The sequence below is a fragment of the Homalodisca vitripennis genome, chromosome 4 (assembly GCF_021130785.1).
Source record: "Homalodisca vitripennis isolate AUS2020 chromosome 4, UT_GWSS_2.1, whole genome shotgun sequence".
Taxonomy (NCBI): Eukaryota; Metazoa; Arthropoda; class Insecta; order Hemiptera; family Cicadellidae; genus Homalodisca; species Homalodisca vitripennis.
In genome coordinates, this window is record NC_060210.1 from 142,442,237 (window position 1) to 142,462,211 (window position 19,975).

General features: G+C 37.0%; 1 protein-coding gene across 1 annotated transcript; it reads left to right on the forward strand.

Annotated features, from left to right (window-relative positions):
- The first annotated feature begins 18,890 nt into the window (after positions 1-18,890).
- LOC124361213 (matrilysin-like) lies at positions 18,891-19,643 on the forward strand. Its single transcript, XM_046815254.1, has one exon. It carries the CDS (start codon positions 18,891-18,893, stop codon positions 19,641-19,643), a length of 753 nt encoding a protein of 250 aa, XP_046671210.1.
- Positions 19,644-19,975: the final 332 nt, after the last annotated feature.

Here is a 19,975-nt window from a genome sequence, read left to right on the forward strand (position 1 = left end):
AATGATTTATGCATGAAACAAAAAGTGTTGGAGCCTTATCTTAAGTCATGATGTACGACAAAAAGGATAGCCCGACAAAGATTACAGCGACGTATTTGAGCTCAATAATTATTGTAAAATGAAAAAATTGCATTAGGATTAAAGATGTACTCGTTTATCTCAATGAAAAACATGTAATATTAAAGAAATTGGTTTGTTACATAAAAATATTGATGGTTTAGAAAATAGCTAAAATATTTTTTTGTAGGAATGATAACAGATATTACGAATGTATTTGTTTCTTGTCAAGTGCAAAGAGTCCAAAGACAGACAGTTAAGGAACCACTACTTTCACATAAATTCCCAACTTGTAAGATTAGCTTAAATAAACCACGTAATTTACTTTACCTAGTACTATCATATGTTAATTTCGTTATGCTTGTACTATTTACATTTGGAGATATTAGAGCTGAACTTAATAAAATACTTACGATATTCTTGCAAATGAATTATTATATTAAGTAATATAGCATATTACAAAATATTGAAGCATTGGTATAAATCATGTCATTGGTTGATTCAAAATTGTAGGTAATATAAATGTTAGAATTCAAATCATAAATGTCGTTGATATATAGTATTTGTGTAATATGCCAACAATACTAAATATAAAAACGATTTACAATCTTTGACTTTAGGATGTCCTGAAGCAAATCTGAAGCAGGAAAGAACTCTAAATAACAGTAGAAATGTATGTTATGTTTGTACATCATACGTCTCGGTATGCTCCGGATCTCTTCCGTATTGGTATCTACCAGAAAGGTATCCCCTGATAAGCACATATGTAAGCAGCGTCAATGTCATTTGCGATTTAGCACGTGTGAATCTAAATTCAATATTGGATTATTAAATCCAACATTTTTTTAGTTGATACTGTTATACTATATCAGTAAAACAACTGAAAATTCAACGTTTAAAAAAGAAAATTATGGAGAAAACTTATTGTTTATACTATAATAATACTATACCATTTCATATTTGTAGGTAAAGAGTATCTTGCATTAATTTATTTTAAATACAATTTTAGTTAGTTTGAAGAAGAAAGATCTTAATGGAGAAGGGTAGAAAAAGAGCTGTTAATTTTAATTGAGCAGCTATGATAATTTAGAGCTACCCATTTGTTACAGATTCGGGAAGTTTTGAAGTTCCTACACAGTAATCATTCTATACAGTATAATCGTATGTAGATTTGTTTGTCCCACAAAGATTAAATTTAATACTTATATTTTTTATCCTTGAATGGTGGTGATTAAAAAATGACTATCAGCTTCTAAAAGCTGAGTTATTTCAGGTCTGATCTAATTTTATTGACCCTGTATTCACCTGCACATAAGTATTCAGTGGTAAAGAAATTTCAAAAGTTTGCAATTTCTTTTCTTCACCATAAATTGTTCAACACAGTATAAATATACAAAATTCTTTAGAATTCTACGCAAAACATGAGATTAAGGGAAGAGGAGAACTTAAGTATAGGAGTCATGGCCGTCCATTGGTCTGTTGTAATGAGATCCTTCTCATTGGCTTGGGTATGTTTCATTTATTTTCACTGAAAACACATCGGGACAGTTGTGCAAAGGGAATGAAGGAAATAGTAGGCTGCATGTATTAGACTTATTGCCGGTTATCTGCTTAATATGATGAGATACCTCACGGAATCCCGGTTATTTCCCCTTAATAATGTCCGGAAATAATACAGAATAGTTGTGGGAAGAGAGAGGATGATATTATTGTTAGAAATATAGCCTCGAAAAGTGTCTGATAAATATATACAATAATAAACCTTTTTAACACTTTTTGATCTTTTTTTATTTCGTATAATGTACATTTCACATTCTATGAATTCATCTTCAGGTACCATTCAATATGTACCTGAAGATGAATTCCTAGAATTTGAAATGTACATTGAACAAAATTAAAAAAGATGAAAAAGTGTTAAAAAGTTTTATTATTGTATATATAGAAAGGATGAGATAGTTGAGTGTGGTTGTAAGATTTATGGACAGCCATCTGCCTGATTTGATGAGATCCCTGAAAATATCTCGCTTATTTCCCCTTCATATTAACTGAAAATACTGCAGAATAATTTTGTAAAGAGAAAGAGAGAAATAGTAGACTGGAAGTATAAGAGCTATCGCCAGCTATCTATCGCATGTGATGAGATCTCCTAAACAGTTCCAGATATTTACCCTTCATATTGTCTGGAAACACTGCAGCCATTTGTGTGAGGTGAATCTCTATCTTACTACAAACATGACAAATCTCCACTCTGACTGTAACACTTGGTCTGTGTTTTCATTATTGTCGTCTGTTATTTTGGAAGTTCTATATTAAAATATGCTTTAATTTAAAGGTTTCGTATTTTCAAGGCTATATTAATTAAAACTACTAGATTAATACCAACCAGAATTCCATTATAAAAGAACCAAGACAAACCAATATTGCAGTTTGATCACTCTGTTTTGAAATTAATCAGAAATAAATGTTTTTAGTATTGTATCTTTTCTAAACCAAGAGATAGTTTGTGTTTGTATAAAACGTGTGATGTGTATATATTATATCAATATTTAACAGAAATAGTACACAGCTAGGAATAATACCAAAATATTATTTATAGGGCTGTTAATTTTTCAATGTCAAGTTCGAACATTGGCTTTTGTGTTCCGTTTTTTTTTCAAAGAACCTTCTGATATTTCATGTAAGATTTCCCATAACAACAACAATATTCTTACAATAAAAATGTAATAGTACATATGTATATGGATATATATATATATATATATATAATTTCAATAAACATTTATAAAATTTAATGTATACATACATATATATATATATATATATATATATATATATATATATATATATATATTGTGTGTGTATGTGTGTATGGATATATATATATATATATATATATATATATATGTATTTTTATTTATTTATTTATTCTCGTTGATTTTATGTATTACAATGTGATAAATTTATTGAGTTTCCAAGATGATAGGATCAATAATGTAGCAAATAACTATGGAATATATAGCAGTATTACGACGTGTTGTACGAGTACTAGTGAAATCTAAGAGCTGATGTTTGGGTGGGTTCGGCCTCACCATTAAACGTGACAGGACCTTTACTATCCTGTGAAATTTCCTTCTGCGCTATCTGGAACTGAATGCCAACTGGATACACAAGAAGTTATTATAATTATTTTTGTTATATATGTAAGACAACACAATGCACGGGCGTAAGATAATGTAGGAATAACAATACGGTATTTAAAAACATTAGGAGTGAATTCGCAGTATAGTGCCGTACTTAAATCAAGTAGATCTCCCACCTACCTCGAGTGTAACGAAGATTTAAGACAGTTAAAACCGCCACCTCCCTATTCCATTTACCCTCCTTATACGGTGTTTGCATTAAACACTCCTGTTTGTTGACAGAATTGGTTTTATTATACTAGTTAGTGCTTACAATTTATCACTTACTTACACCAATTGTGTATACATTTGGTTGTTTAGGTTACTTTATTGATTTATTACATTGTGTATACCATTGTATATAATGTGTTATTGTAATATATTCAAAAATAAATCGTATTCTATTCTATTCTATTATATCTCTATCACTAGTTATTTCTTTAAAAGAAATTTTGCTGTATTCGCCACTTAGATATTTTTATTTACTCGTACAAGATATATACTTTATGCACTTGTTTTCACACGTTTGAGTCTGTGCGTAAGGTTAACACGGATTTCGAAAAAATTACCGATGCAGTATTATAATAAACAAACAAAATTTACAACAGACATAATCCGTTTTACTATTAAAAACTTCTCTTATATATATATATATATATATATATATATATATATATATATATATATATATATATATATATTGTAATATTTTTACATACCATATATTACAATGATCACTGACTTCTAAAATATTAAAGTAATAAATTTTCATACATTTTATTTATTAGCTTTTGTATTATTTTCTATTATTTGGTCAGTATCATTTTCAATAAAATCACGTACTTCATATATTACTTCATTTTTAATTGTATTATGTTCTACAAATTAAATTATTGGTTTGTTTATAGCTGAAATAATAAATAAAATTTCTTGAAAAAACTTGCTTAGCATGTTTTAAACACAGCATCTATTGTTTTTCGACGCCATAGTTGTATTATTGTTCAGCAGTGTTAAATTTCATTTATCTTTAATAGTCAGTTAATGGTTTTCACGGTTATTAAGAAAAGTTTATATATTAATCTTTTTTACGTAATTACTTTTTTTATTGGATGTGTGTTAAGACCCTATATCATTGAGAAAAGGTTATAGTAAACAGGAAGATTAATTTTCTTCTAGGATTACATTACACTACGGCTTTGTCAGCTAGAAAAATTCTAATCAATTTATTTTTTATACTTGTTCAGGCTCATCAGGACGACACTAGTACCTAGTTTTTGGAATATGAATTATCATAAACCGTGCTTTAATTCAGTTTAGGATCCGATAAGCCTAAAATATGTCTATTAAATGATGCAGTAATTAATCAATCTTATGTTGGATTAATAAATGAAACATTTACTAGTTAGTACATTTATTCAAACCAATCCGTAGCCAGCCATAATAAGTCATCACTTCAAAAAGAAGCGACAGTACCTTATCACTAGCACCCCCCCAATAGCCACCGAACGTAAAAAAAGCCCTGCCTGACATCAAAATGGCCGCGATAGTCAAATATCATCATCTCTAAAAATCCGTGACCTTTCACTCTAAATATCATTGAGCCAAAAAAATTGTTTTATTTTGAATTGTATATAACAAAATTATGAACATTTTAAATTATTATTGCAGTTTTTCACTGGTTTAAACTTTACCACAAATAAATCCAACTTTTCATATCGTATTATATTATTAATTTTTACAACATCATCTTTGATCAGCTTTAATCCGGATGAATTTTTTTTCAATGTCATTTTATAAAGGAAAATGAGAGTAAAAATTATTTATAAAATACATGATACATATTACAACATTTATATTAAAGAGTGAATACTACAGTACTAGGTATATTTGTCTTTGTGACATTAAGTGTCACAATGTGAATGAAAGAAGACTTAAAGTCTAGACGGCATAAGAAACGTTTCCAATGAAATATGAAATGTGTAAACCAAATTGTGCAAACAACGGTTTGCAAGATGTAAGCCCTTGACAAACAACCCCGGTTAAACATGGAACCGTTTCTTTACTGAGAGCTGTATCCCAACCTGTGTTCTACTACAAGTGGTTAGAGAATATGTTTATAGAAAAAGACAATTCGTATAATAAATATATTACAATATTGAAGATTCTCAAGCCACTATATTTCAAACTTGGCAATTATTCATAGTATTTATACCTCCTAAAATGGCGAGTGATTGGAATGGAGAAAAACACATTTGTGGATGACAAGTAAGGTTTAAGTAGATTATTTTAATTGACATCAAGTAGTAAATATTTAACTACAAGAAGTAAAAATATACTGATATTAGTATCTTTAAATTTTAATTTTTCGAAAAACCATCCTAAATATATCAATAAATTTTCATGGCATAGAAGTGTTTTATTGTAGTAATTACTAAATATATATTGTTATCATTACAATTTTTTATTTTCACTCACGAATTAAGCGTAATTAAATTTAATTGTTCTTCATCAAGTTATAAATACATATAATAGTATACGATATTTCACTTTATTAGCAGATGCCTTTAGTGCACGGAGGAAAGAAGTATTGGTTATCCCAGCGAGAACCGAATAGAGTTGCCAGTCGCGTAGAGTTGAAGCTAGGCACGTACTTTGCGTTGCACAGAAAAAAATAATCCCGCGTGTTTGAGCGCAGCTATCAGACATTACCACATGGCCTAAACATGTTAAACCTGCTTCGAGCTCGTTGTAAATAATATCACTATAATTACACAAAAAACTAATATAATGTAAGAATAGAAGAAAGCTCGCCAAGTTCAGATATCTGTACGGTTTTAAGACATGTATGACGCTGTTACCCGCACTTCACACACAATTGTCTACTGAAAAACAAGAACATCATGATCATATTCCTTAACATTAACATTAACATCACTCCTGAGTTAGGTGATAATCACTGAAAAATATCCTAATCTTCGGATAAATCTTACATTTAACATTAAAAGCTATCTTTAGGGCCCTCAAATCGGACAGTGAAATATTTTTTAGAAATACTGTGAAATACAATTTCTCTCTAATATTTTATGATAGAGAATTCAAAGTATTTAAGGTCATTGTAGAGGAAATCGTAAGCAAATTTCTAATTTTTTCAGTTAACCCAATCATGATGTAATGAATAATAATAATCTCATTTTGAAACAGAATTTGATTTTGCATTAATCAAATCAAGTACGCTGGTCTTAGAAGGTTATGCCGGTTAAGAAGTGTATAATTGTGTACGATTATAAGTTATTACGGTGTAACGTATTTCTGGTATCAGTTTAGTTATTCTGAAAATCTTACTTTAGTCAAAAAAGAACTCATATGAGTTTGAATTGTCTTTAAATCTGCAGCAAAAGTTACATAGTAACTTTGGATTTGATACTTACATTGAGATAACAACCAAGCACTACATACCTAATACTTGTAAAAATGTTTAGATAAAATTGTATTTTAAATCAAATGTCTATCTTACTATCTACATAACGTCTGTGATCATCACATGATTACAAAGAAGGTTAAAATGAGAATTGTTTTTACTTTGAACCTTATTCCTTTTTTATGCTATAAACGTAATTTAAAATGGTACTCAAACTATTTAAAAATATGTTTGTGTTATCACATTACAATGTTTACAAACATTCAATAACAGCGGATTAAGCCGAAAGGGGTTTGCAACGAACAGAGGGGAATAGCCTGAAGAGATTTTCGAAATAGGAATAAGTCTATATGTTAAACAGAGACCCTAAGCATGTCCATCAAACATTTCTATAACATCGGTTTAGTAGTTTTACGTCATTGAGTAACGTACACACACACACACACACGCGCGCGCGCGCGCGCGCGCGCACACACACATAAGGTAATGTTTTAAAAAGTTTTAACTTGCTTCCGATATTGAAGGACAATTATACTTTCAAGAAGCACGAGAGATTATTTTCGACTCTATCAATGCTTGGTGAAGTTATCCAGATACTTTCGGTAAGTGCTATCAGTACTTTTAGTACTGTACGTTCAGTAAAGTTAGTTATTTACCTGAAGAAGAGATCAGATTGCAGATCTCGAAACTTAGTATTAGGTACTGATTTTTTTGTTTCATTAAACGATGTCAAATTTCCGGTAAATCATGATTCCTCACTATCAGTACTATTAGGAGCACATTTGCAATAGGCCTATTTAATATACTAAATTTACATAATAAAGAACAAAACTAGCAAGTGAAATAATTAGATATATAAACTACCAACATTGGAGTAACATGCATGATTGATAAGTTTTAATTTTAATAAATAATTGAAATAAAGACCATAAAGGTAAAGCGCAAATACATCACTTAAACACTCCTTTTGAGTAACTGCTAAGTTTCAAAGCACTTGTTTACAGAAGAACCTGGTGTGGCGCTCACTCTTATATAAACAACTCAGAATTAAAATGACATGAAAAGAGAACTAGTTAAACTGAGAGCTTTAATTGATTTGTGTTGTTTTTCATCTGTAACCTACTTAACGCCATGAATCTTTAAACTGCAACTTGAAACTTTAATTGACTTATGTCGGATGTTGCTGTGACGATTTTAGAGGTTGATAGATATCAATAGCTGAATACTTTACAACTAGAGTAGAACTTAAGTATTTATCTAAGATACAGAATAAACGTATATTTACCATTTGCGCGCGAACGCGTTCACTGATAAATAAATACAATTATTGTTTTAAAATATTAACAATAGCAATAGGACACTAATCATTTAAGTTTCATTTGTGCTTTTCCTAATTGGGGAAACACGTTATACATCTTAAGTTTTGTTTCTGCTTTGAAAAAATTACCATAAGTTCAAGTAAACAAAAAAGTTGTATTTTAAATTGGCTTCATACGTTTCCTGAATCTAGTGTACATTTGTTCTTAGGGCTGTTACCATTTCTTCGTAACAATTAAGTACCGGGAAAATGTACTAAAAAACAATATATGACACAAAAACGTGTCAGAAATTTTAGGAGACATTTAAAATATGCTATGTTTAAAACTTAACTGTTTTACAACATGTTCACATATACAATATTTTATAAATATTATTAAAATGTGTTTTAAGATAAAAACTTATAAATATCAGTTTTGAAGTCTGCAATCTATACGCTCCTAAACTGGTTAACTGAGCTTACATGTAACTACAATATTGATTATATTTTTTTTAATCACAAGAAAGCGTTGTGGCAAACATAATTCAGAAGTCAAGAAAATATGTTGTTTCTCACCTACATTCACACTGTACGTATCTAGCACATGCGTAGCTTACTTCTATTCTATCTTGTAATAAAAAGATAAAACAATACAGACACTACAATTTAAACTGTAGGTCTAGAATCTGTCGAGATAGAGTTCGCTTGTAAGTGCTCTAACTAATAAATTTTCCTTTTGGTTACTGTAGTCAGTTTTTTCTACACAGTTCATCTGTGTTTTATTCAGATTAGTTGAATGTCATTGGAAACCACTAATGGATAACCATTAATTACATGTTTTAAATGGGCAATGATATTTTTATGAAAATTGTTTATTTCCCTTCAAGATTGATTCGTAATGTTCGTTTCGTGATGTCATAATTGATATAACAGTCTATACTGAAGTATAATATTTCCTGGAATACTGTATTATGGAACATGACAGTGTACTAAAACCACAAATCAAGTCTTGTGTAATTCTGCCGCAAAAATCCAAAAAAAATAATATTTCATTTAAAAAAATATTGTTAAAATCCATCATGTCTGAATAAGTAGAATACATCACGCAATCTCTCACTACACTTATATTTAGTATGGTACGAGTTATTTTGTAAGTTTTTTCATATTAGTTAATAAAAAGCTAAGATATTTTATATTGGTTTTCGTACCTTAATTTGTAATAAGTAGAACCTCCGCCCCTTGCGGACAGGGCTCTGATTGGTCGAGAGGGGGTCACGTGATCCAAGATGGCGGCCGCGCATGCGCAGAGGGAGGGCATGTGCGGGAGAAATTCCTCATATGCGGGAGAAATTCCCTCATGTGCGGGAGAAATTCCCTCCTCACACTCTTATCCTAGTGTTTTGGGGTGTTTTAGGGTGTCAAAATCGGTGATTTGGTGGGTCCAGGAGGGACGGAGGGAATTCCAACATGGCTGCGCCCATGTATCACGTGATCAAAAAAAACCAACATGGCTGCGCCCATGTATCACGTGATAAAAAAAAAAACCATTATGGCTGCGCCCACGTAAACATAACCTCACTTTCTTTCTCAGCGGGGATTTCAAATAAAACGACTCAGTAAAGATAAGCTATTTATTGCTACATAATCAGTGGTCACCGTGGTCAGCCTCCGGGTCCCTTGCGGTTACCTGTAAAAAAAACCAGACATGTAACGACTGCAACCGCAAACTTCCTATTGGTCGGAATAAACGCGTCTCTGATTGGTCCAAAATAGCAACCAAGCACTCTGATTGGTCAGTGTTCTACACAGTCAGCAGAGATTTCCCTGTCTCGTCAGTTTGGAGGTGGACGTCAAAGAGGTAAGACCTATGTCGCTCTGTTCCTTGATATTGCACAACATTGTGTATGCATAGTCGATATCAAGACAATAAATAAATAAAAATTTTTGTAAATAAATAAAACATTGCTTACCTACCTAGTTACCTAGATATTATTTTTTAATATATTACTGTTGCAATGGAATCTCAGCCTATTGAAGTGGATCCTGAGTCTCGTATGGAGTTGAATCCTGTAAAAACGCTAGGTAAAAACGAGACTTACATAAAAAAAATATAGGGTATACGGTGTTAAGACCACCTTCAAATTTAATACAGTCCCTGAAAACATTGACGAAATTGATTGGTTAAGGACGGGGTTTTCTAAAATTGTAAATGACATGAAATCAAACTGCACTGATTCAGACTACCTGGGCTTCACCCTTCATAGTCTAAATTTAAAAAGTAAAGATCCGGGCTACGTGGCATTTCGACCAGCTGATCAGGTCAAAGATGATGTGCTTTTTGAAATTTTTGGTGGGATAATTCAAAGTAATGCCGTAGAGTAGAGTGTACTAGAATTAATCTTCCTGTAGGTAGTGGTAGAGTAAGACCAGGTTTTTATAATAACTTTGAAGAAGAATGTAAAGCACGTAGAGGTATCGTAGTCATTAAGAATAGCGATAATCTGTGACTAACGCGTGCGCTGGTAGTGGCCAAGGCTAACGTTAAAAAAGATCCCGAGTATGAATTGATAAAAAAAGACAGATGTCAGAGACAAACGACAAAGGCGAAAAAATTGATGGCCAAAGCCCGAGTTCAAATACCGAGAGAGGGAGCGGGGGTCCCCGAGCTGTCAAAATTCCAAGACCACCTCAAAAAATATAACATCACAGTTTTCAATTATAACAGTAAAGGTAGGGACGTATATTTTAGCGGCAACAACGAAAGTGCTTTGTACAAAATTAATCTGTTGTACCATAGGGGTCACTACAATGTAATCACTAGTCTGACCGCCGCCTTTTATTGCCATTTCTATTGTGAAGCGTGCCATGTCCCTTACGACCACAAAGCTGAACACAGGTGTTCAAATGTCTGCCCTGCGTGCCAGACAGTCTCTCCACCCTGTAAAGAGGAGCATGGAGGAATAGTTTGCCCAAATTGTAATATCACTCTAAAAAATCAAATATGTTTCGCGGCTCATCAGGGTGAACAATGTAAATCCGTGAAAAAATGCTTACAATGCCACAGACTCGTATTTCTGAAACAGCGTTAATCGAAGCACGTGTGCGGGGAAGTTTTCTGCAAAATTTGTCGCGAGTTCATGGCCCCAAACCACCAGTGCTACATGCGGGTCGACACAGGAAAACCCAAAACCAAAGACTTTCTGTTCATCTTTTTCGATTTAGAAACTCGCCAAGACATTGTACATTGACGACGATAAAAGGGTTCACAAGGTGAACCTCTGTGTCGCCCAACAATTCTGTTGGAAATGCATCGGTGGGGAAAATTGTGAAAATTGTAGCACCCGCACTCGAGTCTTCAGACAAGACCCTGTAGTTAAATTCATGGATTATGTGATGGATGTTAGGAAAAGTTTTCAAAAACGTTTGTGTAATGGCTCACAACGGACAGGGTTTCGATTTCCAATTTATCTTAAAATACGTATTGGAACAGACAAAATTCAGTCCAGAGCTGATTATGCGTGGCACTAAAGTCATTCTCATGGAATTGGACAACGTGAGATTTATCGACTCACTGAACTATTTCCCCATGGCCCTCTCAGCACTCAACAAAGCCTTTGATCTACCCCCAGAGAAGAAGAAGGGTTACTTCCCTCACTTGTTTAACACTCTGGCAAACCAAAACTATGTAGGCCCCATCCCACCCAAGGAATACTACTGCCCTGAATCGATGTTCGAAAAAAGTTATAAAGATTTTGAAAATTGGCATAATGACCAGGTCAACAAAAACGTAGTGTTTGATTTCCAAAAAGAACTGATTGAGTATTGTATTTCAGATGTAGACATATTGGCGCAGGCGTGTATAAAATTCAGAGCAATGTTTCTCGAAGAATGTAACGTAGACCCGTTCATGGAAGCGGTCACCATAGCCAGCGCCTGTAATTTGGTGTTTAGACGTAAGTTCTTAAAACCCAATACTATTGGCCTGGTCCCTAACAATGGATACAGACTTGTTGACATGCAATCCCCCATCGCTTTACAGTGGCTGACTTGGGAGGAGGATCAGCGCGGCGTCCGAATCCAACATGCAGGGCGGGAAAGAGAAGTCAAAATTGCCGGCATGAAAGTAGACGGTTTCGACGGTGAACGTGTGTATGAATTTCAGGGTTGTTATTTCCACGGGTGTCCTAAATGTTACAAGTATGAGAGGGAAGTGCCCTTGCCCGACGATCCCTCAGACTCTTTGCATCTGAGGTACGAAAGGACCAAATCCAAAATAGATAAACTCCAAAATTCCGGATACGAAGTTATCGAGATGTGGGAGTGTGAATTTAAGAAAATGAAAAAAGATCCTATATTGGCATACCTAAATTCATTACCAATTCTAAACACGCTTCCACTTAATCCAAGAGACGCCTTCTTTGGTGGTAGAACAGGCAACGCAAGAACATACCACAAGTGTGCAGAGGGGGAGTCTATACAGTATGTGGACGTATGCTCTCTCTATCCTTTTGTTAATAAATTTAAAATGTATGTAAAATCTCATCCTAAAATCTATGTGGGTGACAAAGAATGTAGGGGGCGAGGCATGCAGGCTGAAGGTCTTCTTAAATGTAAAGTCCTGCCCCCTCTAAAGTTGTATCACCCGGTTCTCCCTACACGCATGAACGATAAATTAATGTTTGTTTTATGTAGGACGTGTGGGGAGGACATGTACTCGGGTGACTGTGCCCACACCACGGAAGAGAGAGCGTTGACGGGGACATGGACGATGCAGGAAATTAGAAAATCTGTAGAAAAAGGCTATACCATTTTAGAAATGTACGAATTATGGGAATACGAGGTGGTGACCTATGAGGATGGCGGACTCTTCACAGACTTTGTAAATAAATTTTTAAAAATCAAGCAGGAGGCATCGGGCTACCCTTCCTGGTGTCTCACTGATCAGGACAAAGAAACGTACATTAAAAAATATTTTGAACACGAAGGTATCAGACTTGACCAAACAAAAATTGAAAAGAACGCGGGTCTTCGCTCCCTCGCGAAATTAATGCTAAATTCGTTTTGGGGAAAATTCGGACAGAGAGAGAACCAAACTAAAACCTCAATTGTGAGAACGCCTGACGCCTTTTTCAAATTACTGACAAGCCCCGGTACACAAGTAAATACCGTTCAAGAAATTAACGAAGAGGTTCTCCTCGTAAATTGGCAAAACATAGAAGAGGTTAGCGAGTCCCTCAGAACCGTCAACGTCGTCTTGGCCGCTTTTACCACATCTCACGCGAGGTTAAAACTGTATGAACACTTGGAACAGCTACAATCTCAAGTCCTTTACTATGACACAGACAGCGTACTACGAACGGTCATGGACGCTCTCATGGAGGAGCACGGTAAATACGACTGCCTCAGTGCGGAGTGTGTACTGTACACACCACTTGGAGGTTCACACTCTTACTGCGACCTAACGTGTGCCATCACGGCTCTGGCTATAGAACCTTACTTCCGGATGTATTTTGAAAGTCTACGCCCCAACGCCTCCATTATCCATTTGATAAGATACCGTATGACCCCCAACAGTTACATTCTCGGTACGGAAAGAAACCTTGCGCTAGAGCCGGAAGTTTTGATCCATGCGGAACATGTATATTACTTTTCGCTATCTAGCGATGATATTGAACATCTAGACAGGACATTGCGCTGTAGGACTTGCAGAAGGTCTCTGCTCAAAAATGCGTGGAGAGGTAGATGCAACTGCCTCCGCTAAACCGTCTAAGCAACAAGGGATGGGACAGTATTTGATCACCGGGCGACAACCAGTTACTTCTGGACTGGCCCTCAAAATCAAATACTGTTTAACCTGGGCATCGAACATGCTAGTGTTCGATGTGGGTGTTCCAAACCACACCACTTAGACGAATATAAATACCGGTATATAGCTTATTTTTCTTCATTTACAAAATGGACGCGATAGCGAAAGAACTTCACAGGCCGGCTAGGCGTAACTACCCCAGACGCAGGGTTACGCTGAAAGGAATTAATGACCTGTATCAAGCGGACCTTGTAGAGATGATACCTTACTCGAGAGTAAACAGAGGTTACAAGTATATACTGACGATGCTAAACTGTTTCTCAAAATTTGCGTTTGCCGTTCCTATAAAGAACAAGACCGGCGCTGAAGTCGCGCATGCACTAGAATCTATACTGGCTAAACACAAGATGAAAAACTTTCAAACGGACCACGGTAAAGAATGGTACAACAGTCACGTTAAAAAACTTTTAAACAAACACAGCATTAACCATTACTCGACCTACTCACATTTGAAAAGTTCCATTGTGGAACGTCTAAACAGAACCCTGAAAGAAAAAATGTACGAGAGATTTACGGCACACGGTAGCTACGAGTGGTTAAGTATTTTACCAGACATAGTCAAGGAGTACAACAGTAGTGTGCACAGGACAATCGGTATGAAACCAAAAGATGTTAGACGAAAACACGTAAAACAGATTCTCGCCCGCATAAATAAACATAATAAAGTGGTTTAAAACAAAAAATCCCAAATTCCGTGTAAGCGATCAGGTTAGAATTAGCAAATACAAAGGTGTATTTAAAAAAGGATATCTACCCAACTGGTCAAATGAAATATTTACAATATTTGCGATAAAACCTACAAAACCTGTAACGTATATATTACAAGACATAAGAGGTGATATTTTGCAAGGCGGTTTCTATGAACAGGAACTGATAAGAACCGCAACAGGAAATGCCTATCTCGTTGATAAAGTACTCCGGCGGAAAGGCTCCAAGGTCTTGGTGCGGTGGCGCGGTTTTGACGATACTCACAATAGCTGGGTAAACTCCAAAGATATTATTAAACCTAAAAAAAGAAAGTAAATTATAAAACATGATGCAATACCGTGGAACCGTCATTACCAAAATGAAGCTCGTAAAGCAAGCCACGACGTTTTAACGTCCACAACATGGACGAGTATATAGGTAGCGGATTAAGCCGCAAAAACAAAAACGGTCCGCTTTTACCAGACTCGATAAGAGGTTTAATTGTAGGCCCTTTCAACTGTGGTAAAACAAACGTGTTATTTAATCTGATCACCGATCCGAACGGATTACGATTCGAGAATGTGTACGTATTTTCAAAGTCATTGTACCAACCAAAGTATCAATTACTGGCTAAAATGATACCGAAGGAAGTAGGGTATTTCGCGTACGACGATAGCTCCCTGGTCATTGAACCAGACGAGGCTAAGGAAAACTCTTTGATGATTTTTGACGATATAGCTTGCGAAAAGCACGGCAATATCCGTAGTTACTTCGCTATGGGGAGGCACAAGAACGTAGATACATTCTATCTCGGTCAAACCTACAGTCACATACCGAAACAGCTGGTCAGAGACAATGCAAATCTCATAATACTCTTCAAACAGGATGACATGAACCTACACCACGCTTACAGTGATCATGTCAATACCGATATGAGATTTGAAAAATTCAAACAGTTGTGCAGTATGGCGTGGAAGGACAAACACGGTTTTATCGTCATTAGCAAGGACGATGACATTGATAAAGGGAGGTACCGAGTAGGTATAGACAGTTTTGTTCAAGGTCTATAATGGTGAGGATCTACACTTATAACGACATCAGAGGGTTCTCGGACCAGAGACTCCACAAAGTCAACTCAAATCTGTGTACGTGGTACTACCCGGACAAGAAAAAATTTTGCGGTAATTACTGTAGCAGACGACCACCACACGGTTTCCTTTTCAATAGAAGGTGCTGGAGACACAAACGCCAAGGACAGTACAGTGCAACCATTCCTCCTGTAATTCTGTTAATGATTTCGTCCAGCGAACGGTTTTATAACCGCGATATCTGGATAGAATTTTTGAAAAGGAGCCAGGAGAAAGGTGTACCGTTTGAACTCATTTTATACCACGAAGACATGTTAAAGTGTACTGTGCGGGAATCGCAGAACCTCTTGTCCAGATTCAGACCGTTTCCAGACCAATTCGGTAAGCTTGTACCGCTGAGGAACGCGCACGGCGGTATATACTTTGCCCAAGTCTGTATAAAGATGTTGGAGTACGCTTGTAAAGTCCCACACACCTCACGTTGCATCATTCTCACGGAGCGAACTATACCTATTAGGAAACCCGTTACAATCTACAGACAAGTATTGGCCTCGAAATGCTACAGCGACATCAGCTATAACGTGGCGTACGGGCCGGTCCCACGTGGACTACCGAGAGGCGAGAGAAACAAAGAGTTTGCGGCTGTAAATAATCTGTGCCAGAGCCTCTTTACTTCAGAATTTCTAAAGGTGGCCTTACCAACTGTCCCTATGTACTGTGAAATGTTCGGAATAAGTCTGATGGACGGAGTGTATAGTATTACAAACCGTGATCAGTTTGAGGCGTGGAGGAGATTTACAGGAGCCAATCCTTGTGAGTTCTGGCTACTCAACTCATACCTGATCCATATACACGGTAGGGTGAGGAACCCTATCGCTCGGTTAAAAGAGTACATGGATAAGACGGTAGAGAATGACAAGTACACGGCGGCCGAGATCCCGCAGTGGAGAGACGGATGGAAGAGGACGTTTGTATTTAGATTACGAGCGCAAGTGCAAATACCGAGATCAGTCTACTTCAGGAAACTGGGTACGGTAGCGTCACTTGGTGACATTATACACTACCTTAGAAAACACAAGAAACGCGCAATGTTTTTCAGACAAGTCGAACTACCGTAGTTAAAAGTGTCAACTCAACACGGACACGGTCAGTGTGCAATATGGAGCCAAACAAGAATAATAACAAGAAGAAGGTAAGATTTGACGACAGAGTGAAGGTTCATTTCGTTCCAAGATACGATGAGTGCAGAGGTATTGATGTATCACATGTTTTTGAGCAAATGAGGAAAGCGTATATAAATGTTAAACGGACAGATGGTGGCATCATTGATAAAAATGGAGCGGAACGAGAAACAGCTTACAGCCGAGATATCAAAGTTGAGAACGGCCATCAGGCGAAAGTATAAGGAGTTTAAACAAGGGACTCTGTCTACCGAGATACGTCTGGAAAACCAGTACAAACCACTCCTGTCTGAACTGCGAAAGAAAACCAAGAATTCCGAAAATATAAAAATCGAACCTGAGGAAGAGCAGCAGGAGATAAAAGAGGAACTCTTCTCTCCCGCTGTAACATCATCTCCGAGAGTGCCCGCTTACTTACAGGACGACGAAGTGTTGGAGACTAGTGATCCACCTTTACCCGAAGCAAGCGATATCCTTTCCACCGCTAAAGGACAACTAGAGGCTTCACAATGGGTGGAAAACACATTCCAAAATGCACTTACAGTCAAGTACATGAAGTCACTGATGAAGGACTTTCCCAGTCAAAGAAAGATTGATTCCATATACGGACCACGCTACGATAACGGCACACTAATGATTGGAAACAAAGTGTTAAATTTCGATAGTAACGGCAGTATAGTCATAGATGATGTGTACTACAAACCTACGAAAGGTCTGTACGAATTGGTCTTTAAACGCGCACCGTTACATTACGATGAAACTGATTTGGTCACTTACAAGGATATATTGAACAGGACACACGCTCACAAAAGAGGTTACAATTATAAAAGTACCATAAACCGTAACAAATCAACATAATACGAACTTGTCATTTCAAAACTATTTCCCAAAGCTTACTCGGGCAAAGGCTTCAAGGACATGTCAAACCCTGATCCCGTGTACTACGATGATCCGAACGAATTGTGTGAGAGATTAAAGGTTTTAATAGGTTCAGCTGAGGCGGGTAATACGGGTCATAAAAACGAAATTATAAACATCGTGGAAGAGTTGAGGGAGTTGAAACTCATCCGTGGTAGAGGAAATTCCAGGTATAGAGCATTGGTATAAAAAGTAAAGGATGTTCTCTTAGATTACAGTTTCAAAATGAGCGTGGACAAGTTTGGTCGCACCGGTGGCGAGACCGGTAAAAGAGGCCCTCCTGGGGTCGGGTTTCGCATAACGGTAGACGGTGATTACGATATCAAGGGCAAGCGGTTATGTAACGTGGCCGATGCCCAGCAGAGTCTAGACGCTATAAACCTGCAGACCTTGGACAAGAAATTAAATGACACTAAAACAGATATGACCCTGTATATGCTCAAGACACTAAATGTGAATAAACTCAATGCCAGAAATAACAGAATACCTAACGTAGCTAACCCTACGAACGAAGCGGATGCCGTCAACTTGCGAACGCTAAATAAAAGAACATTAACGTTCGATACTGAGATAATAGACGCTAAAAAGAGAAGAATAATCAACCTGAGCGATGGTGAAGGATTAAACGACGCTGTCACTCTGTCACAACTACATAACCTTACACCTATCAAGAGTATTAGAGATTCTACCGTTACTTTCAATAATTTCAGACTCCGCAGCGTTGGATGGCCTGTCGAGCCTACGGACGCTACGACTAAACGGTATGTAGATAGTCGTATACCCCAAATGGGTAAAGACGGGCATTGGAGTTTTGGACATAAGCGGCTGAGCGAGATTGAAGAGCCTCTATACGAGGGTGAAGCTGTTAATCTCAAATACTTTCAAAAACACGCCATGACCAGAGCGGTGCAAGATTGGAACGCGCAAGCCGGTAAAGTCACTAATCTGAGAGATCCTACCGACATGAGTGACGCGGTGACCGTGAATTACCTAGTGAGAGTACTGAGTGATGTTGTGTACGGTATGTACAAACTACTGGCTCCGCCGCTAGACGCTATACACTTAACCGATAAAGGCGAGTGGATCAGATTCAACATTGTCGACCCTTACTTTAGGGACCCGGTGAGCAGGGTGGTGAGATCGAGATATAAGTAGGTTGTTGACATGTTTACCGTCAGTTTACTTTAGAACCTGGCGAGATGCGGTTACTTGTACTTGTACTTGTACTGGTCCATCTGACCACAGCGAACAAGACCCTGACCTACTTAGAGAAATACGGCTATCTCAACAGCAACGGAACATCGCTGACTAACAATATTAAGGACGCCATTACGAGGTTTCAGGAGACGTTCGGACTACAGGTGACCGGATATGAAAACGAGGAGACGCTGAAGCTGATGGACACACCCAGATGCGGTAACTCGGACGAAGGCATAGCCCCGTTTTCCGTGAACCCATTAGTTAAATGGAACTCAACTCGGGTCACGTGGAACATGATTGGCTCTGGCATCCAGTATGCCAACATCGTTGAGAGACCGTTTTCCTTGTACTCCAAGCACTCTGCTCTCGAATTCCGTAGAAGTTACAGTAATCCCACTATAATGGTAGTGATTTCCCCTAAGAAACACGTGGCGTACTACCTTAAAAGCACTTGCAGTTACGATTTTGACGGTCCAGGCGGCGTTCTCGGCCACGCCTTTCTCCCTCGACCGTGGCTGAACCAATCGGATATACACCTTGATTTCGAAGAGGACTGGGACTTTACAATGAATATACCCGCACCGGAGAAGACTTCGTTCTTTACAGTGATGGTCCACGAAATAGGCCATGCTCTCGGTCTTCAGCATTCGTCTGTGTTACGATCCGTAATGTTTCCGTCCTATTACCCGCCATCGGGTATCAACAACTTGTACGAATTTGATTTGGACAGAGACGATCAGCTTGCAATTTAGGTTTTGTACGGACCGCCTGTCCCCTCCTCCTCCTCCTCCACGTCCACAACATCATCCACTACAACATCCACTACTACTACGACAACAACAACATCGACTACCACTAGGCCTACCACGCCTACACCTACAGAATTGGACATTTGTAATTTACGGCACAAACTCAACACGTTCTTAGTAGTGAGAAACAGACTGTACGCGTTTTACGGTAAATACGTTTGGATACTCAGCCTGAACGAAGCCCATAGAACGCGTGAAGAGTTTACCAATCCTCTGATAATTACAGAGTGGTTGACGTTCTTACCGTCGAACTTTAATAATGTCTCAGCCGTGTA